The sequence below is a fragment of the Scyliorhinus canicula genome, chromosome 13 (assembly GCF_902713615.1).
Source record: "Scyliorhinus canicula chromosome 13, sScyCan1.1, whole genome shotgun sequence".
NCBI lineage: Eukaryota > Metazoa > Chordata > Chondrichthyes > Carcharhiniformes > Scyliorhinidae > Scyliorhinus > Scyliorhinus canicula.
The window spans coordinates 4,614,509-4,632,633 of NC_052158.1; the positions used below are offsets into that span (position 1 = coordinate 4,614,509).

The 18,125-nt window shown below is 55.9% G+C and overlaps 2 protein-coding genes across 2 annotated transcripts in view; one reads left to right on the plus strand and one right to left on the minus strand.

Annotated features, from left to right (window-relative positions):
* The window catches only part of LOC119975844 (zinc-binding protein A33-like), a 413,200-nt gene that overhangs the window by 75,131 nt on the left and 319,944 nt on the right, over positions 1 to 18,125 (minus strand). The gene's annotated exons all lie outside the window — the stretch shown is intronic.
* The window catches only part of LOC119975829 (zinc-binding protein A33-like), a 27,183-nt gene continuing 19,233 nt past the window's right edge, over positions 10,176 to 18,125 (plus strand). The window contains exons 1-5 of the mRNA XM_038815707.1: positions 10,176 to 10,979; positions 11,070 to 11,165; positions 11,259 to 11,492; positions 13,206 to 13,228; positions 13,326 to 13,441. Of these exons, the coding sequence (XP_038671635.1) occupies positions 10,569 to 10,979; positions 11,070 to 11,165; positions 11,259 to 11,492; positions 13,206 to 13,228; positions 13,326 to 13,441 (880 nt within the window). The 5' untranslated portion in view covers positions 10,176 to 10,568. The remainder of the gene's footprint in view (positions 10,980 to 11,069; positions 11,166 to 11,258; positions 11,493 to 13,205; positions 13,229 to 13,325; positions 13,442 to 18,125) is intronic.

Here is an 18,125-nt window from a genome sequence, read left to right on the forward strand (position 1 = left end):
CCCGCTCCTCGAAGGAGGTGAGGATTCTTAAGTCTGGCTCCCCACCGCCACGTCTGGGCCGTCTCCGCCGATTGTGGCAGAGCTTTTCTGAGGAGACACAGAGAGGGCATTGTTAGCCACATGTGTGATTCACCGTGGTGGGAGGGGGGATGTGAAGGGTTGGAGTGGGGGGTTGAAGGGGGAGGGGGTAGAGAGGGTTGGGGGTCACATGGGGAGTTGGGGGGTGGATGCTCCCTTGGGGGGTGGGGGTGTTGGTGTCCAGTCACTTGTGCTGCCCGGTGTCGGTCATTGACCTTTTTCCTGCAGTGGAGGCCATTCCTCCTGGTCACATTCCCGGAGCTCACAGCCGCTGCCACCTCATCCCCGGCGGCACTGGCTGCCCTATGGCTCATCCCCCAGGACTCTCGGGGGGGGGAACAGGACATCCCTCCTGGCCTCCACTGCGTCTCACAGCCTCCCCAGATCTGTGCCCCCGAATCTTGGGGCGGGTCTCCTGGGCTCCATTGTTGTGAGCTGGCTGGGGTTAGCTGAGCAAGTGCAGCCTAAATGCTGCTCGACCTGTTAGCTGGTGAAAGCCGGGAGACCCCGCTCCCGGGATCTACCCCAGCTCGCAACGCCTAGCGAGATTCAACCCAGTCTCGCGAGATGTTGCAAGGGGAATCCCACCCACAATGGGCGGGGTCACTTTTTAGCAAGTCTGCATAAAATCTGCAACATGGAAGCACAGCGGTAACACTGTTGCTTCACAGCGCCAGGGTCCCAGGTTCGATTCCCAGCTTGGATCACTGTCTGTGCGGAGTCTGCACCTTCTCCCTGTGTCTGCGTGGGTTTTCCTCGGGTGCTCCGGTTTCCTCCCACAAGTCCCGAAAGACGTGCAGTTTAGGTAATTTGTACATTGCGAATTCGCCCTCTGTGTACCCGAACAGGTGCCGGACCAGCACATCTTTGGGTTGTGGGAGTGAAACCAACCAGACACGGGGAGAATGTGCAAACTCCACACGGACAGTGACCCAGGGCCGGGATTCGAACCCAGGTCCTCAGCGCCGTAGTCCCAGTGCTAACCACTGCACTCGCAGCCATGGAGCACGGGGAGTGGACCATCTCCGTCTGGGACTGCGCCACATCACCCCATTGACTGAGCCACCACCTTCTGGGTCTGGGTCACATTTGGATTTGGATTTGGATTTGTTTATTGTCACGTGTACCGAGGTACAGTGAAAAGTATTTTTCTGCAGGCAGCTCAACAGATCATTAAGTACATGGGAAGAAAAAGGAAATTAGACAAAATTCAAGAAAATACAAGAAAATACATAATAGGGCAACACAAGATATACAATGTAACTACATAAGCATTGGCATCGGATGAAGCATACAGGGTGTAGTGTTAATGAGGTCAGTCCAGAAGAGGGTCATTTAGGAGTCTGGTGACAGTGGGGAAGAAGCTGTTTTTGAGTCTGTTCGTGCGTGTTCTCAGACTTCTGTATCTCCTGCCTGATGGAAGAAGTTGGAAAAGTGAGTAAGCCGGGTTGGAGGGTTCCTTGATTATGCTGCCCGCTTTCCCCAGGCAGCGGGAGGTGTAGATAGAGTCCATGGATGGGAGGCAGGTTCGTGTGATGGACTGGGCGGTATTCACGACTCTCTGAAGTTCCTTGCGGTCCTGGGCCGAGCAGTTGCCATACCAGGCTGTGATGCAGCCAGATAGGATGCTTCTGTGGTGCATCGTTAAATGTTGGTTAGGGTTAATGTGGACATGCGGAATTTCCTTAGTTTCCTGAGGAAATATAGGCGCTGTTGTGCTTTCTTGGTGATAGCGTCGATGTGAGTGGACCAGGACAGATTTTTGGTGATGTGCACTCCAACGAATTTGAAACTGCTAACCATCTCCACCTCGACCCCGTTGATGCTGACAGGGGTGTGTACAGTACTTTGCTTCCTGAAGTCAATGACCAGCTCTTTAGTTTTGCTGGCTGATGTACCATCAATTGTACGCAAGGCAAGTGATTTACCAAAGTCCGGCTTTAATAGACTAGAACACAGCTCTGCGATCGTCTACAATGGAAAGGACGATCGTCAGGCGTCTGACCATTTATACCTCGTTAATAGAGGCGTGGTTAACTCAGCCTCTCGGCCAATCGGTCGAGAGGCACATGACCGACCAGGGCCAATGGTAAGCCGACGTTCTGGCCCAATGGCAGACAGGTATGCAGATCATATCACCACATTCACCCCTTGCAGAGAAGGAAGGCCGGGGGGGGGGGGGGGTGTGAACGAGACCCGGGGGGGGGGGGGGAGAACTGGTTATATGAGTAGCCTTCGGAGAATACATTTTCTCTCCTTACCCTTATCGAATTTGGGGGCTTCCCACTGGCCCAGACATAACAATATTTACAAAAAAAAAAGGTCCATGGGGCTGTAGAACTCTAGAAGGATTCGATCAGTCCTTTGGTGGTCCTTGACGTCCTGGCCGAGCGCCGCAGTGGAGGAGTTGACGTCGGATCGGCCGATGGTCCTGCTGATGTCCTGGAGTCCGGGAGCGATGGACTTCGAGTAGTCTCCGTCACCTGAGCTGGCCGCGGAGACGCCATGGATGAGGGATGGGGAAGCTGAGTGGGTGCTGGGTGAAAAAGGGGGAGGGGGGGTCTGTGGTGGGGGGGGGGGGGGGCGCCGCGGCGGGTGCCAGGTCCGGAGGGAGACCATGTCCTGCCGACCGGTCGGGGTACTCCACATAAGCGTACTGCGGGTTAGCGTGAAGTAACTGGACATGCTCCACCAACGGGTCGGACTTGTGCACCCGCACATGCTTCCGGAGCAAGATGGGCCCCGGGGTGACCAGCCACGTCGGGAGAGGGGATCCGGAGGATGACTTCCTGGGGAAAACGAGAAGACGTTCATGGGGTGTCTGATTAGTTGCGGTACAGAGGAGTGAGCAGATAGAGTGTAGGGGATCACCTCTTGCCATCGGGAAATAGGGAGATTTCTGGACCGGAGGCCCAGTAGTATGGTCTTCCAGATGGCACCATTCTCCCGCTCGACCTGTCCGTTACCCCGAGGGTTATAGCTGGTCGTCCTACTAGAGGCGATGCCCCTGTCGAGCAGGAATTGACGCAGCTCATCGCTCATAAATGAGGACCCCCGATCGCTGTGTATGTACGCGGGGTAGCCGAACAGTGAGAAGATGGAGAGTAGGGCCTTAATGACGGTCGATGTGGTCATGTCGGGGCAGGGAATGACGAAGGGGAAGCGGGAGTATTCATCGATCACCGTCAGGAAGTAAATGTTGCGGTTGTTAGAGGGAAGGGGCCCCTTGAAGTCAATGCTAAGATGTTCGAAGGGGCGGGATGCTTTGATCAGGTGTGCGCGCTCGGGGCGGTAGAAGTGCGGTTTGCACTCGGCGCAGATGTGGCAGTCACGGGTTACTGACCTGACTTCCTCGATGGAGTAGGCAGGATTGCGGGCCTTAATGAAATGGTGTAGGCGGGTCACCCCTGGATGGCAGAGGTCTGCGTGGAGAGAGCGGAGGCGGTCTGTCTGCGCGCTGGCGCAGGTACCGAGGGACAGGGCATCAGGAGGCTCATTGAGCTTCCCAGGACGATACAAGATATCATAGTTGTACGTGGACAACTCGATCCGCCACCGTAAAATCTTGTCATTTTTGATCTTGCCCCTTTGTGCATTATCAAACATGAAGGCTACTGACCGTTGGTCTGTGAGGAGGGTAAACCTCCTGCCGGCCAAATAGTGCCTCCAATGTCGCACAGCTTCGACTATGGCCTGGGCTTCCTTTTCCACAGAGGGGTGGCGGAGTTCAGAAGCCTGGAGAGTTCTGGAGAAGAAGGCCACGGGTCTGCCCGCTTGGTTCAGGGTGGCCGCCAGAGCTACTTCTGATGCGTCGCTCTCGACCTGGAGGGGGAGGGCCTCGTCGATGGCGCGGATCGTGGCCTTTGTGATGTCCACTTTGATGCGGCTAAAGGCCTGGCAGGCCTCCGTCGACGGCGGGAAGGTCGTGGTTTGCATGAGGGGACGGGCCCTGTCAGCGTAATTGGGAACCCATTGGGCGTAGTATGCGAAGAACCCCAGGCAGCGTTTGAGGGATTTGGGGGTATTGGGGAGAGGGAGTTCCATCAGGGGCGCATGCGTTCGGGATTGGGGCCTATCACTCCGTTACGCACTACGTAGCCGAGGATGGCTAGGCGGTCGGTGCTAAACACGCATTTATCCTTATTGTACGTGAGGTTAAGGAGTTTTGCGGTTTGGAGGAATTTCTGGAGGTTGGCGTCATGGTCCTGCTGGTCGTGGCCGCAGATGGTGACATTATCAAGATACGGGAAGGTAGCCCGTAATCCGTACTTGTCGACCATTCGGTCCATCTCCCGTTGGAAGACCGAGACCCCATTTGTGACACCAAACGGAACCCTAAGGAAGTGGTAGAGGCGCCCATCAGCCTCGAACGCGGTGTACAGGCGGTCACTCGCGCGGATGGGGAGCTGGTGGTAAGCGGACTTAAGGTCCACAGTGGAGAAGACCTTGTATTTCGCGATCTCGTTTACCATGGTGGAAATACGGGGGAGAGGATACGCGTCCAGTTGCGTAAACTGATTGATGGTTTGGCTATAATCGATGACCATCCGGTTTTTCTCCCCAGTCCGGACCACCAGCATTTGGGCTCGCCAGGGACTGTTGCTGGCCTCGATGACCCCTTCCGTCAGCAACCTCTGGACCTCGGACCTGATGAAGGACCGGTCCTGGGCGCTGTACCGTCTGCTCCGGGTCGCGACGGGTTTGCAATCGGGGGTGAGATTAGCAAACAAGGAGGGGGGGTCCACTTTGAGGGACGCGAGGCTGCAGACAGTGAGGGGGGGTATAGGGCCGCCGAATTGGAAGGTCAAGCTCTGCAGGTTGCACTGAAAATCCAGTCCTAGAAGTGCCAGTGCGCAAAGGTCAGGGAGGACAAGGAATTTATAATTTTTAAAAACCTTCCCTTGGACCGTGAGGTCCGCGATGCAGCACCCGGTGATGTGGACGGAGTGCGAACCTGAGGCTAAACCGATTTTGTGTGTTACGGGATGGACAGGGAGCGCGCAGCGTCTTACCGTGTCAGGGTGAACGAAGCTTTCCGTGCTCCCGGAGTCCAGCAGGCAGTCCGTCACGTGGCCGTTGAGGTGGATCAGCGTTGTCGTTTTGGCGAGCGTGCTGTGGACGTGACTGGTCGAGTTGAACGGCCGCGAGCCGTTGAGAAAATCCGTCGTCGCCGTCCGAGTCGATGCTGGAGGGACCTTGCGTGGCAGTCCCGGAAGTCGGTGGCCAGGATCCATATGTGAAGTCTGCGTCCCACGATGGCGGCGCCCAGGACCCGCACGTGGGGTCGGCGTCCCAAGATGGCGGCGCCCAGGACCCGCACGTGGGGTCGGCGCCCCAAGATGGCGGCACCCAGGACCCGCACGTGGGGTCGGCGCCCCAAGATGGCGGTGTCCAGGACCCGCACGTGGGGTTGGCGCCCCAAGATGGCGGCGCCCAGGAAGCCCTCGTGGTCGCTGGGGGCGGAGCTAGCGTTGCCGGCGAGCCGGGTGGAGCCGCTGCGAGCGGAGGAGGTGAGGCGCGCAGGCCGGGTGCAGGAGGCCGGGGGCAAGGGGAGCAGATTCGCGCGGCGGGCAGGTAGGGACCGGGAGGGCCCGGAGAGGCGAGCCGGTCAGGCGCCGGGGCCCAGGGGTGGGGGGGGGGGGAGGTACGCGCTGCGGGCAGGCAGTGACGGGAGGGCACGGAGAGGCGAGCGGTCGGGCGCCGGGGCCCGGGGGCGGGGGGGGGGGAGAGGTACGCGCGGCGGGCAGGCAGGGACCGGGAGGGCCGGAGAGGCGAGCCGGTCGGGCGCCGGGGGCCCGGGGGGCGGGGGGGGAGAGGTACGTGCGGCAGGCAGGCAGGGACCGGGAGGGCCGGAGAGGCGAGCGGTCGGGCGCCGGGGCCCGGGGGCGGGGGGGGGGGGGGTAGAGGTACGCGCGGCGGGCAGGCAGGGACCGGGAGTGCCCGGAGAGGCGAGCCGGTCGGGCGGGGCCGGGGGCGGGGGGGGGGAAGAGGTACGCGCGGTGGGCAGGCAGGGACCGGGAGGGCCTGGGGAGGTGCGCTTGTCGGCCGGCTGGGGCAGAGTCGTGAGGAGCTGGGTGAGGTGGAGCGGCTCTGGGGCGCGAGTCGGGAGTGGCTGGGGCGGCCCTGGGGGAGAGAGAGAGGCACACAGGCCGGTCGCAGAGGCCTGGGGGGGGGGGGGGGGGGGAGTGCTGTGCAGCTTCCAGAAGCGCTGCAGCCAGCGTTTTGGCCTGGCAGACCGTGGAGTAGTGGCCCTTCTTCCCGCAGCTCTTATAGAGGGCGGAGCGGGCTGGGCAGCGCGAGCGAGGGTGTTTAGCGTACCCACAAAAGTAGCAGCGGGGCCCCGCGGATTTATCGGGGCGCCCCGTGGCACAAGCCTGAGGGAGGTCGGGAGCGGCGGGTGGCGGGTGGGAAGCGTGCCAGGAGGCCTGGCCAGGGTCATAGGTGCGAGCGCTTTGATCTGCGACCTCCAGAGAGGAGGAGAGAGTCAGCGTCTCCGTTAAACTGAGTTGTCCTCTTTCCAGCATCCGCTGGCGGATCACGGGAGACAGCATCCCAGCCACGTAAGCGTCTCTGATCAGTAGCTCCATGTGCTCTGTAGCGGACACCACTACACAGGAGCAACTTCTCCCCAGGGCATAGAGGGCCCAGGCGTATTGGCTTAGAGACTCACCGGGGACCTGCTTTCTGGTGGCCAGCAGATGTCGAGCGAATACCCTGTTGACCGGTTTGATGAATTGTCCTTTTAGCTTTTGTATTGCGTCATCATAATTCGTTTCCTCTTTGATTATTGCGTAGGCGTCGATACCCACGCTGGAGTGGAGGACGTGCAGCTTCTGTGCCATGGTGGGGGGGGGGGGGGGGGGGTGGTTGTAGATGCTAGGAACCCTTCGGCAAGTCAGCCAGAGTTGGAAAAGTTCTGCAGAGTTCGGAGTTTGCGGGCTGATGCGGAGGCATTCGGGCTTGATGTGGAACTCCATCTTCAAAGTCGTAGTCTATTAAATTGATGTACCATCAATTGTACGCAAGGCGAGTGATTTACCAAAGTCCGGCTTTAATAGACTAGAACACAGCTCTGCGATCGTCTACAATGGAAAGGACGATCGTCAGGCGTCTGACCATTTATACCTCGTTAATAGAGGCGTGGTTAACTCAGCCTCTCAGCCAATCGGTCGAGAGGCACATGACCGACCAGGGCCAATGGTAAGCCGACGTTCTGGCCCAATGGCAGACAGGTATGCAGATCAGATCACCACACTGGCATTGAGGGAGAGATTGTTGTTGTTACACCACTCCACCAGGTTCTCTATCTCCCTCCTGTATTCTGACTCGTTATTCGAGATCCGGCCCACTATGGTCGTATCGTCAGCAAACTTGTAGATGGAGTTGGAACGAAGTTTTGCCACGCAGTCGTGTGTGTACAGCTAGTAGAGTAGGGGGCTAAGTACGCAGCCTTGCGGGGTCCTGGTATTGAGGACTATTGTGGAGGAGGTGTTGGTGTTCATTCTTACTGATTGTGGTCTGTTGGTCAGAAAATCGAGGATCCAGTTGCAGAGTGGAGAGCCAAGTCCTAGGTTTTGGAGCTTTGATATGAGCTTGGCTGGGATTATGGTGTTGAAGGCGGAGCTGTAGTCAATAAATAGGAGTCTATTTATATGAGCCAGTGACTGCGCCATCTCCCTCTGGGATTGAGCCACCTCCCTCTGTGTCTGTGCCACGTTGGCCAGCGCCTGGGCAATGCCACCGATGTTCCCAGCCATGGCCTGCTGTGACTGGGCCACACTCAAAAGTGCCCCTGCAATGAGTGGCACGGCAGCACAGTGATTAGCACTGTTGCTTCACAGTGCCAGGGACCCGGGTTCAATTCCCGGCTTCGGTCACTATCTGTGCGGAGTCTGCACGTTCTCCCCGTGTCTGTGTGGTTTTCCTCCGGGTGCTCCAGTTTCCTCCCACAAGTCCCGAAAGACGTGCTGTTAGGTGAACTGGACATTCTGAATTCTCCCTCTGTGACCCGAGCAGGTGCCGGAATGTGGTGATTAGGGAATTTTCACAGTAACTTCATTGCAGTGTTAATGTAAACCTACTTGTGACAATAAAGATTATTATTATTATTTCCAGGTGGCTCTGGCACATGGCTGCCTGGGAGGCGGTAACCCTGTCCTGGGCCTCGGCCAGCACCTGCAGAGAATGTCCCAGGCCTAGGAAATGTTGATCCATGCCAAAGCCCTCGCCCCCCAATGCCTCCACCGCGGATGCCACCGTGTGGTGTTGGCCTGGGTGGCACGCATGGTCAGCACCCCCTCCTGCACCTGCACGCGATTGTCCTCCTCCACCTCCGCCTACACCTGAAGGTGGTGTGGGGGTGAGGGTGATGCTGAGGGTGAGGGCCATGGCGTGGGGCTGAGGGTGAGGGTGGTGCGGGGCTGAGGGTGAGGGTTGAGGGGTGGTGCGGGGCTGAGGGTGAGGGTTGAGGGATGGTGCGAGGCTGAGGGTGAGGGCCATGGCGAGGGGCTGAGGGTGAGGTGGTGGTGAGGGTGGTCTGTGGGCTGAGGGTGAGGGTGGCGGGGGATTAGGTTGAGGGTGGGCGTGTGGCTGCGGTTGAGGGTGGTGTGGGGCTGAGGGTGAGGGGAGGGTGGGGCTGAGGGTGAGGATGTTGTGGGGCTGAGGGTGAGGGTGGTGTGGGGGTGAGGGCGAGGGTGGGGGTGGTTGTAGGGTGGGGGTGAGGGGGAGTGGTGTGGGGATGAGGGTAAGGGTGGGGGGAGGGTGGTATGGGGTGAGGGTGGAGGGTTGGTGTGGGGGCGAGGGTGAGGGGGGGTAGGGTGGTATGGGGTGAGGGTGAGGGTGGTGTGGGGCTGAGGGTGAGGGTGGGGGTGAGGGTTGTATGGGTGAGGGTGGTTGGGGCGAGGGTGTGGGTTGGGGGAGGTGGTGTGGGGCTGAGGGTAAGGGTGGGGGTGAGGGTGGTATGGGGTGAGGGTGTGGGTGGTGTGGGGTGAGGGTGGTGTGGGACTGAGGGTGAGGGTGGTGTGGGGCTGAGGTTGAGGGTTGGGGGGGTTGGTTTGACACACGTGGCATGGGGAACTGTAACTCAGGGTCTCACCTCCTTGCCCCTGGCCGCCCTCCACCCCGGCAACCTCCCATTCTCCAGGCCCCCAACCACGTTCAGGGCCCTCTGCTCTGCCACAGTGAGGGTCCGCAGGTCCGGAGGTCCTCCTCCAGTTATCTCCCACTCCCGGCGGTTCTGAGCGGGCTTTTCCTGGCCGGGGGGGTTAACAGAAAACGACAGTGTTAGACAGTCCGACGCAAGCAGCCCAGGAGGTGGGTACCTGGTGGCTTCAGTCACTCGGGCACCCGGCCATGGCGGCCGGTATGGGTGCCGACATGTGGTTCAGGGTAGGGGGGGGGGGGTTCGCCTGCTCTCCGGGTTGGAGGGGGGGTGGGTTATGGGTGTGTGGGATGGGGGTGGGTGCCAGGGGCACAGCGCTGCCTACTCACCCTGGCCGCCCTGAGGAGGTCGGACAGTTTCCTCCGGCACTGCTGACTGGGCCGGATGGTGTTGCTCACGGCGCTAACCGCATCTGCCACCTGCGCCCAGGCACGCTGAACGGCGGCGGCTGGCAGCCTCCTTCCCGGGCCGGGGTACAGGGTCGCAGGCCTCTCCTCCACCACATCCAGCAGGGACTCCAGCTCGGTGTCTCCGGGGTTCTGCTCTCCTCGCTGCCGTCTTGTTGGCTGGGATGGTGTGTGTGGGGAGTGAAGTGTGTCTGTGTAGCTGCAGCTTGTCAGCCTCCTGAGTGTCAATCTCAGACCTGGCCAATCCAGCACCGTTTCTCATTGGAATCGATTGTGTTCCACGTGGCGCCGGTGCTAACCCCTCAACAGTAGCCGAATCGGTCCAGGTGTGGCGTCAGCTTTGCTGTTGTGAAACTTGACGAATCCTGCGCCGGCGCCAACACTTAGCCTCCGAACAGAGAATCCCGCCGCATATTTCTGTACATTTAAGGGATATTAACGTTGTTGGTTCGGCCAGCATTATTGGGGAATGGTGCATTTAAAGGGACAGGTCAGGAGGAGCTGGACAATATGTTTCAGTTTGTGTTTCCCACAAAGTAAAACACAGTTTGACCATCCATGCCTGGGGCAGCTTTGAGACAGAAGTTAATGAAGGAGAGCAGCAGGCTGCCAGTCACTCACAGGGCAAAATCCCCACCTCCTCCCATCCTCTCTCCACCCACCCCCACCACCAACAGACCTTCACTCTCATCGCCTGGGTTCAATTATTCCCTGTCACTCCCTCTAACCCGGTTTATTCTGAATTCTGCTCCGGCTTTTATCTCCAACTCCCAAAGCAATGGGACCGAGAGCAGCAAATAACAATAATTCCTTGAGTATTGCCGTGAACGTCATGAGGGAGTTACTGAACTAAATGTGTTCAGCAGCAGAGCAGGAACATTGAAACTGAAAGTGGTTTGAATCAGGAAGTGCTGAGTGTGAACATGGCTTCCAGACAGCACGAGCAGAGTTTGTCCGAGGATTTAATTTGTCCCATTTGTCTTGATTTCTTCACTGATCCGGTTTCACTGGAGTGTGGACACAACTTCTGCCGCTCCTGTATCACCCAGTGTTGGGAAAAGAAGGAGAGAAACTCCTGCCCAGAATGTCGACAGGAGTTTCCAGAAAGAATCCTCAGAGCCAATCGGGTCTTAGCGAATCTGGCTGAGAAAGCTCGAAAATTAAAGCTGAATCAGGAAGAGGAGGAAAGTAAACTTCACTGTGAGGAACATCAGGAAGAACTGAAGCTGTTTTGTGAAACTGACAAGAAATTGATCTGTCTGATTTGTGTCGATTCACGGGAACACAGAGAACACCGCTTCATCCCGATTAAAGAAGCTGTTGAAATCTACAAGGTAAAAGGGAACAGATTTGATCCCCTGATTATCTGATCACATTTTCAGGGTCTAACACTTTTATTTTCTGATTTTCTCTCCCAATCCCAGGATGGGGTGAAATCTTCCTTAGATTCTCTCACACAGAAGAAATCGACGGTTCTAGAAATGGAGCAGCAGCAGAAACAGAAGATTTCCCAAATTAGGGTAAAGTCTCCCTGTGCTGAGCTTCCAAATTTAATTCATTATTTTGTTGTTTTTATGACAGAAACATATTATTTTTAATGTTTCTTCTGATAGAAACAGTCGGTCAGTCTGCAGAGCCACATCACATCCGAGTTCACTAAAATGCACCAGATTCTCACTGAGAAAGAGCAGCGTTTAATCCGAGATCTCAGGGAAGAAGAGGAAACAATTCTAAAAACAATGGAGGAAAATCTTTGTGAAATTCAGGAGAATTTAAATTCTATTCAGGAGAAACTCTCAAAGTTGGAAAAACAGTTGGAACAAAAAGACGGAGTGAGATTTCTGAAGGTGAGGGATTATATTTCAGTTTAGTTCAGTGAACGTTCACAGTCACAACATGATCCACACGAGCCTCCTCCCATCCTACTTCATTTCCCTGTCAATATATCCTTCTGTTCCTTTCTCCCTCATGTGTTTATCCAGCTTCTCCTTAAATGTATCCCTGGCTTTCCCTGGGTGGGTGGAATTTAATGCTGCCCCCCCCCCCTCTCCCCCCCCAGGGTACATTTAGTCAGGGTGTGGGGTGAGGGGAAGGGGACATGAGGAATGACACTGTGTGGAGTTTCTGTTGTCTTTCCACCTCTACACAGATTAAGTCCGTGGTGGTAAGTCTTGTGGGACAGCCTTCCTGTAACCAATTCAGCCCCTTAACAGGGCAATTAATGTTCTCATCCTGCTGTCACTGGTATTCCCCCAGCAATGAGCAGGGGTCTCACAATACGGGAAGCCTGAAAATCAAACCCTATTGGGATTACTGGTAGGGTTCTGGGAGGGGGTGGGGGGGAGAGATGGTGGGATTGAGGATGTAGCGGGAATGCTTTTGTTCAGTTGCACTGTGTCCCTGATTGAGGGACTGTAAGAGGTTCACGCTCCCGTTTCCTCTGACTGATGGTTCTCGACTCGAGGATTTTATAAAGAACAAAATTACACAGACACGGGGATTGGCTCAACCACAAACTTGTTGTTGAGTAAAAACACTCCCAACACCGAATACAAAGAGCTTTAAACTAGTGTAAATAACATTACACAACATTCAATTGGTTTTTCTGATTTAAATCCCTCCACAATTTAACCTCGGCTTCCACATAAACACATAAATCACCACAACTTATTAAAAAGCCTCTCCTGAAAATCCACAGACAAAACCCCACATTTCAGCCCAAACCTTCCTCAATTCAAACCCAAATCCCCCCAGGATTCGGTTGTTCCCCTGAAGTTATTTTAAAAACCTCAGCCCCAATCCCCCTGGGATTTGGCTGATAAATTACAATTCCCCACCCGGCTGCTCCTTCTGGTGTGAATTGTAGGCCCGGGAGCCAGGTTGACCGTTCTTGACCCTCCATCTTGTCTACAGGGCCAGACCCTTGGATCTTGTCCTTTTAATGATGATTCTTATCAGAATATCACAAACACATTTCCGGAGCATTGACCCCTTCCCGACTGTGACTTAATCCCGGGAGGTGTTCCTGCCATCGACAGACTGAGCCGTGTCCTCCCGTGTGATTCCCTATGTCCGGACACCATGCTCACTGCTGTGACAGACTGGAGTAAATTCCACCCCGTGTGATAGTCAGTTCCACATTCTCATCGCTCTCTCGGGAAAGAAGTTTCTCCTGAACTCTCAATTGGATTTATTTGTAACTATACTGTATTATGTTTCTAACCCGAATTCTGGATTCTCCAGAAGTGGAAATATCTTCATTGAATCTATCAAATCCGACTCCTTTCATCATTTGAAAGATCTCTATCAGCTCTTCTCTTTTCTTCAGTAAAGTTGATCAATCTTTGCTGTTAGTTGAAGCCTCTCAGTTGCTGTCGATCTTTTTGATACTTTCTCCTGTGCTTCAATATCCTTTGTGTAACATCCTCTTTCTATTCCATGTCTGCAGCAATGGGAATTGACAATTCTCAGCAGCTTGTAACAATGTGAGGGTCATTTCTGCTTTCTGGATATAGACAGTCCGTCTCTGTCAACTCAGATTTGTGTTTTGTTTATTTCAGGAGGAAGCATCTGGGAAGAGGAGGTAGGACATGAACTTTACTGAAACTCAGGGCAAGTTGGTAAAATTACTCAGCAAAGTGTTTATGGTCAATTTATAATCAACTCTTTAATATTTACAGGATTAACGATGAGGGTAAAAAGCTGTCACTAGCAGATGGTGTCCTGTCCATCGGAAAATTCAACAGCCCTTTACCGTTCCCAGTGTGGAGAGAAATGCTGGATGTCATTAACCCTGGTAAAACTCAGATAAGTTCCTCTGTCCTGATTTATATCTTATATTTGAATCATTATCCATATAAATATCACAGACACCGGGCGGGATTCTCCGGCCCGCCAGCTCCCTTTTCCTGGGCGGCGGCCCTCACCGGCAGCGGGATTCTCCGTCTCTGCCACCTGCCAATGGGATTGCCCATTGTGGCCACCCCACACCGCCGGGAATCCCGCGGGCGTGGGAGCGCTGCCGGCGCAACGGAGAATCCGTCAGCAGAGAGAATGTTTAAGGGCTTTGTTATAAAGAAATGAGGATAAAAATGGTCCTGATTGGAATTAAAATCTGATTCATGCACCTCATCCACTTTCTAAAAATCATTCTCAGCTTGGTCAGCTGAAACTGTCAGCTCCCTAAACATCACCAATACAGGAACTCTCAGATGGAGCTCTGTCTCCAGAATCCATCGATACTTTACAAACTTCAGCAAGTGGAAACTCCGCCATTCCCAGCTGAACCTTTCCTCCTCTACAATCCTTATCCTCCTGATACATCTCCACCTTGTGGACCAGACTCATGTCCATGGCCAAGGTTAGGACAGGAAGCCTGGGAATGAGGCTTTGTCTGCCTGTTGAGAGAGGAGGAGTGGTGAGGGGGATGGAGTCAGCTGGTCTTCACTGTGGACCTGGGGAACAAGCCCTGGATTGCAATCCATTTCCTGAAAGTGTCAGCAAAGCCCATTTTCTCAATTACCTTGAGGAAACATTGCACTCACTCGAGATTAATAACTTTTATACATCCAGGGAGAGGATTAAGGTAGAGGTTTGTCTGTGGAGAATCACATTGAATAACCACCTCCACATGTGGCCTCATATCAAATATTATGGCCGGGATTCTCCATTTGGGAGAGTAAGGGCGCGATTCAACTAAAAGGGAACAAAGTCCCAGAGCGAGCGTATTTAACCGCGTGTTTCCCAGAGCTCACAGTGCCGAGAAACACATGGCTATAAAACGGCACCCACGTTGGGTGAGGTGCCTAAGTGGGGAATGCGAGGCCGAGGACGCACATCGCCCCGTTTTGTGCAGTGAGGAGCTCCGCTCGCCGGAACTCCTCAGCGCAGGGAGAGATCGGCCATTTTAAAATCCTGATCTCCGAGGCCGCTGGCGCCACCCCTGATACACCCCCCAATGTCCAATGCACCGTGGGAGGGGGTCTCCAGACCCCTCGCAACACCTACGCAGGGCAGCCCAGGCCAATCACCACCACACCAGACTGACACCCAAGTGGCAGTGCCAGGTGGCAGTGCCAGGGTGCCTGGGTGGCACCACCACTGCCAGGGTACCACCCTGCCCAATGGGCATACCCCTGGGGCCTCTGATCCCCTGGGAGACCCCCACGATGCTATTCTGCCTGGTTCCTGTTTGTGGGAATCAGTACCGAACGGTGCCCGCCCGATGTCTCCGAGGGGAAGGGAGATTGATCCCACACCTCGGGAAACTGAGGAATCTGCATATTAAAGTGAGACCAGCTGCCTCGCTTTAATATGTCAATTTCTGCAAAGTGACCCCGCCCACAATGGGCAGGATTCACATCACAACGTCTCGAGATCACGTTAGATGTCACGGGACGTTGTGAGCCGGGTAGATCCCGAGAGCGGGGTCTCCTGGCTTTTATCGTCCACGCTGAGCCGCGGCGAGCTGCTTTTCGGGCGCAGCGTGGCCATTGGATCGCGCCCTGAGTGTTGCCGTGGGGACTGAATTGCGGCTAATCCCGTTCCCTTGGGGGCGCTATTCGGGAAGCGAGTCAGGACATGCAAATGAGCCAGTGCTCTTCCCACGGGAATCAGAGCAATTCCCATTCCCGCTGGTGTCTGATTCGCTGGGGCCTGAATTAGCGCTGGAGAGCCTGACAAGCTGGAGCTGTTTATAAACGCTCCGCTCCCCAAACACTCCCATTCCAGCCAAGAAGGTGGCTCCACGGAGACCTGCCCCCAGACTTTCTGAGTCAGTGGCCAATCGCATGCTGGACGTGGTGGAGCAGAGGCAGGACACCCTCTTCCCCAGGGTGGGCAGGAGACCCAAGCCCACCATCATCAACAGGGCCTGGGAGGAGGTGGCAGAGATGGTCAGTGCTGCCAACCTCACCAGGAGGACTGGGGCCCAGTGCCGAAAAACGATGAACGATCTCCTGAGGGCAGCTCGGGTGAGTCACCACCTCTGTGTCCCTGGCATCACTCCTGTCCCTCACTCCTCACAACCTGATGCACGATGAATAACCACAGAAACAAAGGAGTAGTCCGAATCGAAGGCTTTAATCTGCAAGAAGTTTCCCCAGCAGTTTGAGTACAGAAAGAACGATGGCTGCTGGGAAACACGGGTTCTTGTACTCCGCCTCGTGGGCGGAGCTACCTTCGTCTTGACCAATGAGAAAGCAAATTATGTATTTTTTTGTATTTTCTTGAATTGTGTTTAACTCCCTCTCCTTCCATGTACTGAATGATCTGTTGAGCTGCTTGCAGAAAAATACTTTTCACTGTACCTCGGTACACGTGACAATAAACAAATCCAATCCAATCCAACACTTGGGCCAATGGGCAGCGAGCTTTCTTCACCAATAGCAGCTCACACTCCCAGGTACCGTAGTACCTCTAGTCATACTACCACATTCACCACTTGTTGAGAAAGGAACCGGAGGGGGGGGGGGGGCATGTGCTCATTGAGAAGCCACCGGGGGGGGGGGGGGGTGGGGGGGTGTCCAGTGCGGGTGGGACAAGATACTGGTAGTATGACTAGTGATATGGGATTATACCTCTCCAACGGTGGCTGCCCACTGGCCCGTAACTATATACAGAGATGTGTTATCACACGGCGAATTATTTACAGAGTCGGGAAAAAAGGCCCCATTCAAAGTTCATATCGACTCGATCAGACGATTGGGGGCCTTGGATGTCCTGTGCGACCTGCGGAGGTTCGTCGGGGATGTTGGAGATGCGGGCGTCCATGACTCGGGAGTGATGATCCGGTCCTCGTGGAGGTTTCCACACCCTGAGACGGAGCTGGTTAGGGCCGGGCCATGGGGGGGGGCGTCTAGTCCTCCAGATGGGGGGGGCGTCTAGTCCTCCAGGCGGCACGGGTGAGGGGGTTGGCGGGCCAGGGAGGGGAGTGCCTGCGGGGAGCAGTTGCGGTTGGAGGGGGGGATGGGTGGGGCTGGTGCCGGGGGCGATGGGGGGGGATCCGGCGGGCGCCAGGTCCCGTAGAGAGACCGTGTCCTGTCGGCCGTCGGGGTACTCCACAAACGCATATTGCAGGTTAGTGTGGAGCAGCTGGACCCTCTCGGCCAACGGGTCCAATTTGTGCGCCCGCACGTGTTTCCGGAGCAGGATGGGCCCGGGAGCAGCCAGCCAGGTCGGGAGTGGGGTCCCTGAGGAAGACTTCCTGGGGAAGACAAGAAGACGTTCATGAGGCGTTTGATTGGTAGACATGCAAAGTAGAGACCGTCTGGAAGGACCTCCTGCCAGCGGGAGACTGGGAGATTTCTGGACCATCGGGCCAGCAGGAGGGCGGTCTTCCATACCGTACCGTTCTCCCTCTCGATCTGTCCGTTACCCCGGGGGTTCTAACTGGTCATCCTGCTTGAGGCAATGCCCTTGCTGAGCAAGAATTGACGCAGTTCGTCACTCATAAAGGAGGACCCCCTATCGCTGTGAATGTACGCGGGGAATCCAAACAGGGAGAAAATGGTGTGAAGGGCTTTGATGATGGTTGGTGTGGTCATGTCGGGGCAGAGGATGGCGAACGGGAAGCGGGAGTACTCGTCAATCACATTGAGGAAATACGTGTTGCGGTTTGTAGAGGGGAGGGGACCTTTGAAGTCCATGCTGAGCCGTTCAAAGGGACGGGAAGCCTTTATCAGATGCGCTTTTTCGGGGCGGTAGAAGTGCGGCTTGCACTCCGCGCAGATGTGGCAGTTCCTAGTGACTGTCCTGACCTCGATGGAGTAGGGCAGGTTGGGGGTCTTTACAAAGTGAAAAAAGCGGGTGACCCCCGGGTGGCAGAGGTCCTCGTGGAGGGCTCAGAGGCGGTCCACTTGTGCGTTGGCACAGGTGCCGCGGGACAGGGCATCGGGAGGCTCGGTCAGCTTCCCAGGACGATACAAGATGCTGTAGTTGTAGGTGGATAACTCGATCCTCCACCGCAAAATCTTGTCGTTCTTTATCTTGCCCCGCTGTGCATTGTCAAACATGAAGGCCACTGACCGTTGGTCTGTGAGGAGGGTAACCCTCCTGCCGGCCAGATAATGCCTCCAGTGTCGCACAGCTTCTACTATGGCCTGTGCTTCCTTCTCGACCGAGGAGTGGCGGATTTCGGAAGCATGGAATGTGCGTGAGAAGAAGACCACGGGCCTGCCCGCTTGGTTGAGGGTGGCTGCCAGAGCTACGCGGACGCGTCGCTCTCGACCTGGAAGGGGAGGGACTCATCGATGGCGTGCATCGTGGCCTTTGCGATGTCCGCTTTGATGCGGCTGAAGGCCTGGCGGGCCTCCGTCGAAAGGGGGAACATGGCTGTTTGGATGAGGGGACGGGATTTGTCGGCGTAGTTGGGGACCCACTGGGCGTAATATGAGAAGAAACCGAGGCAGCGCTTCAGAGCCTTGGGGCAGTGAGGGAGGGGGAGCTCCTTAAGGGGCCGCATGCGTTCCGGGTCTGGGGCC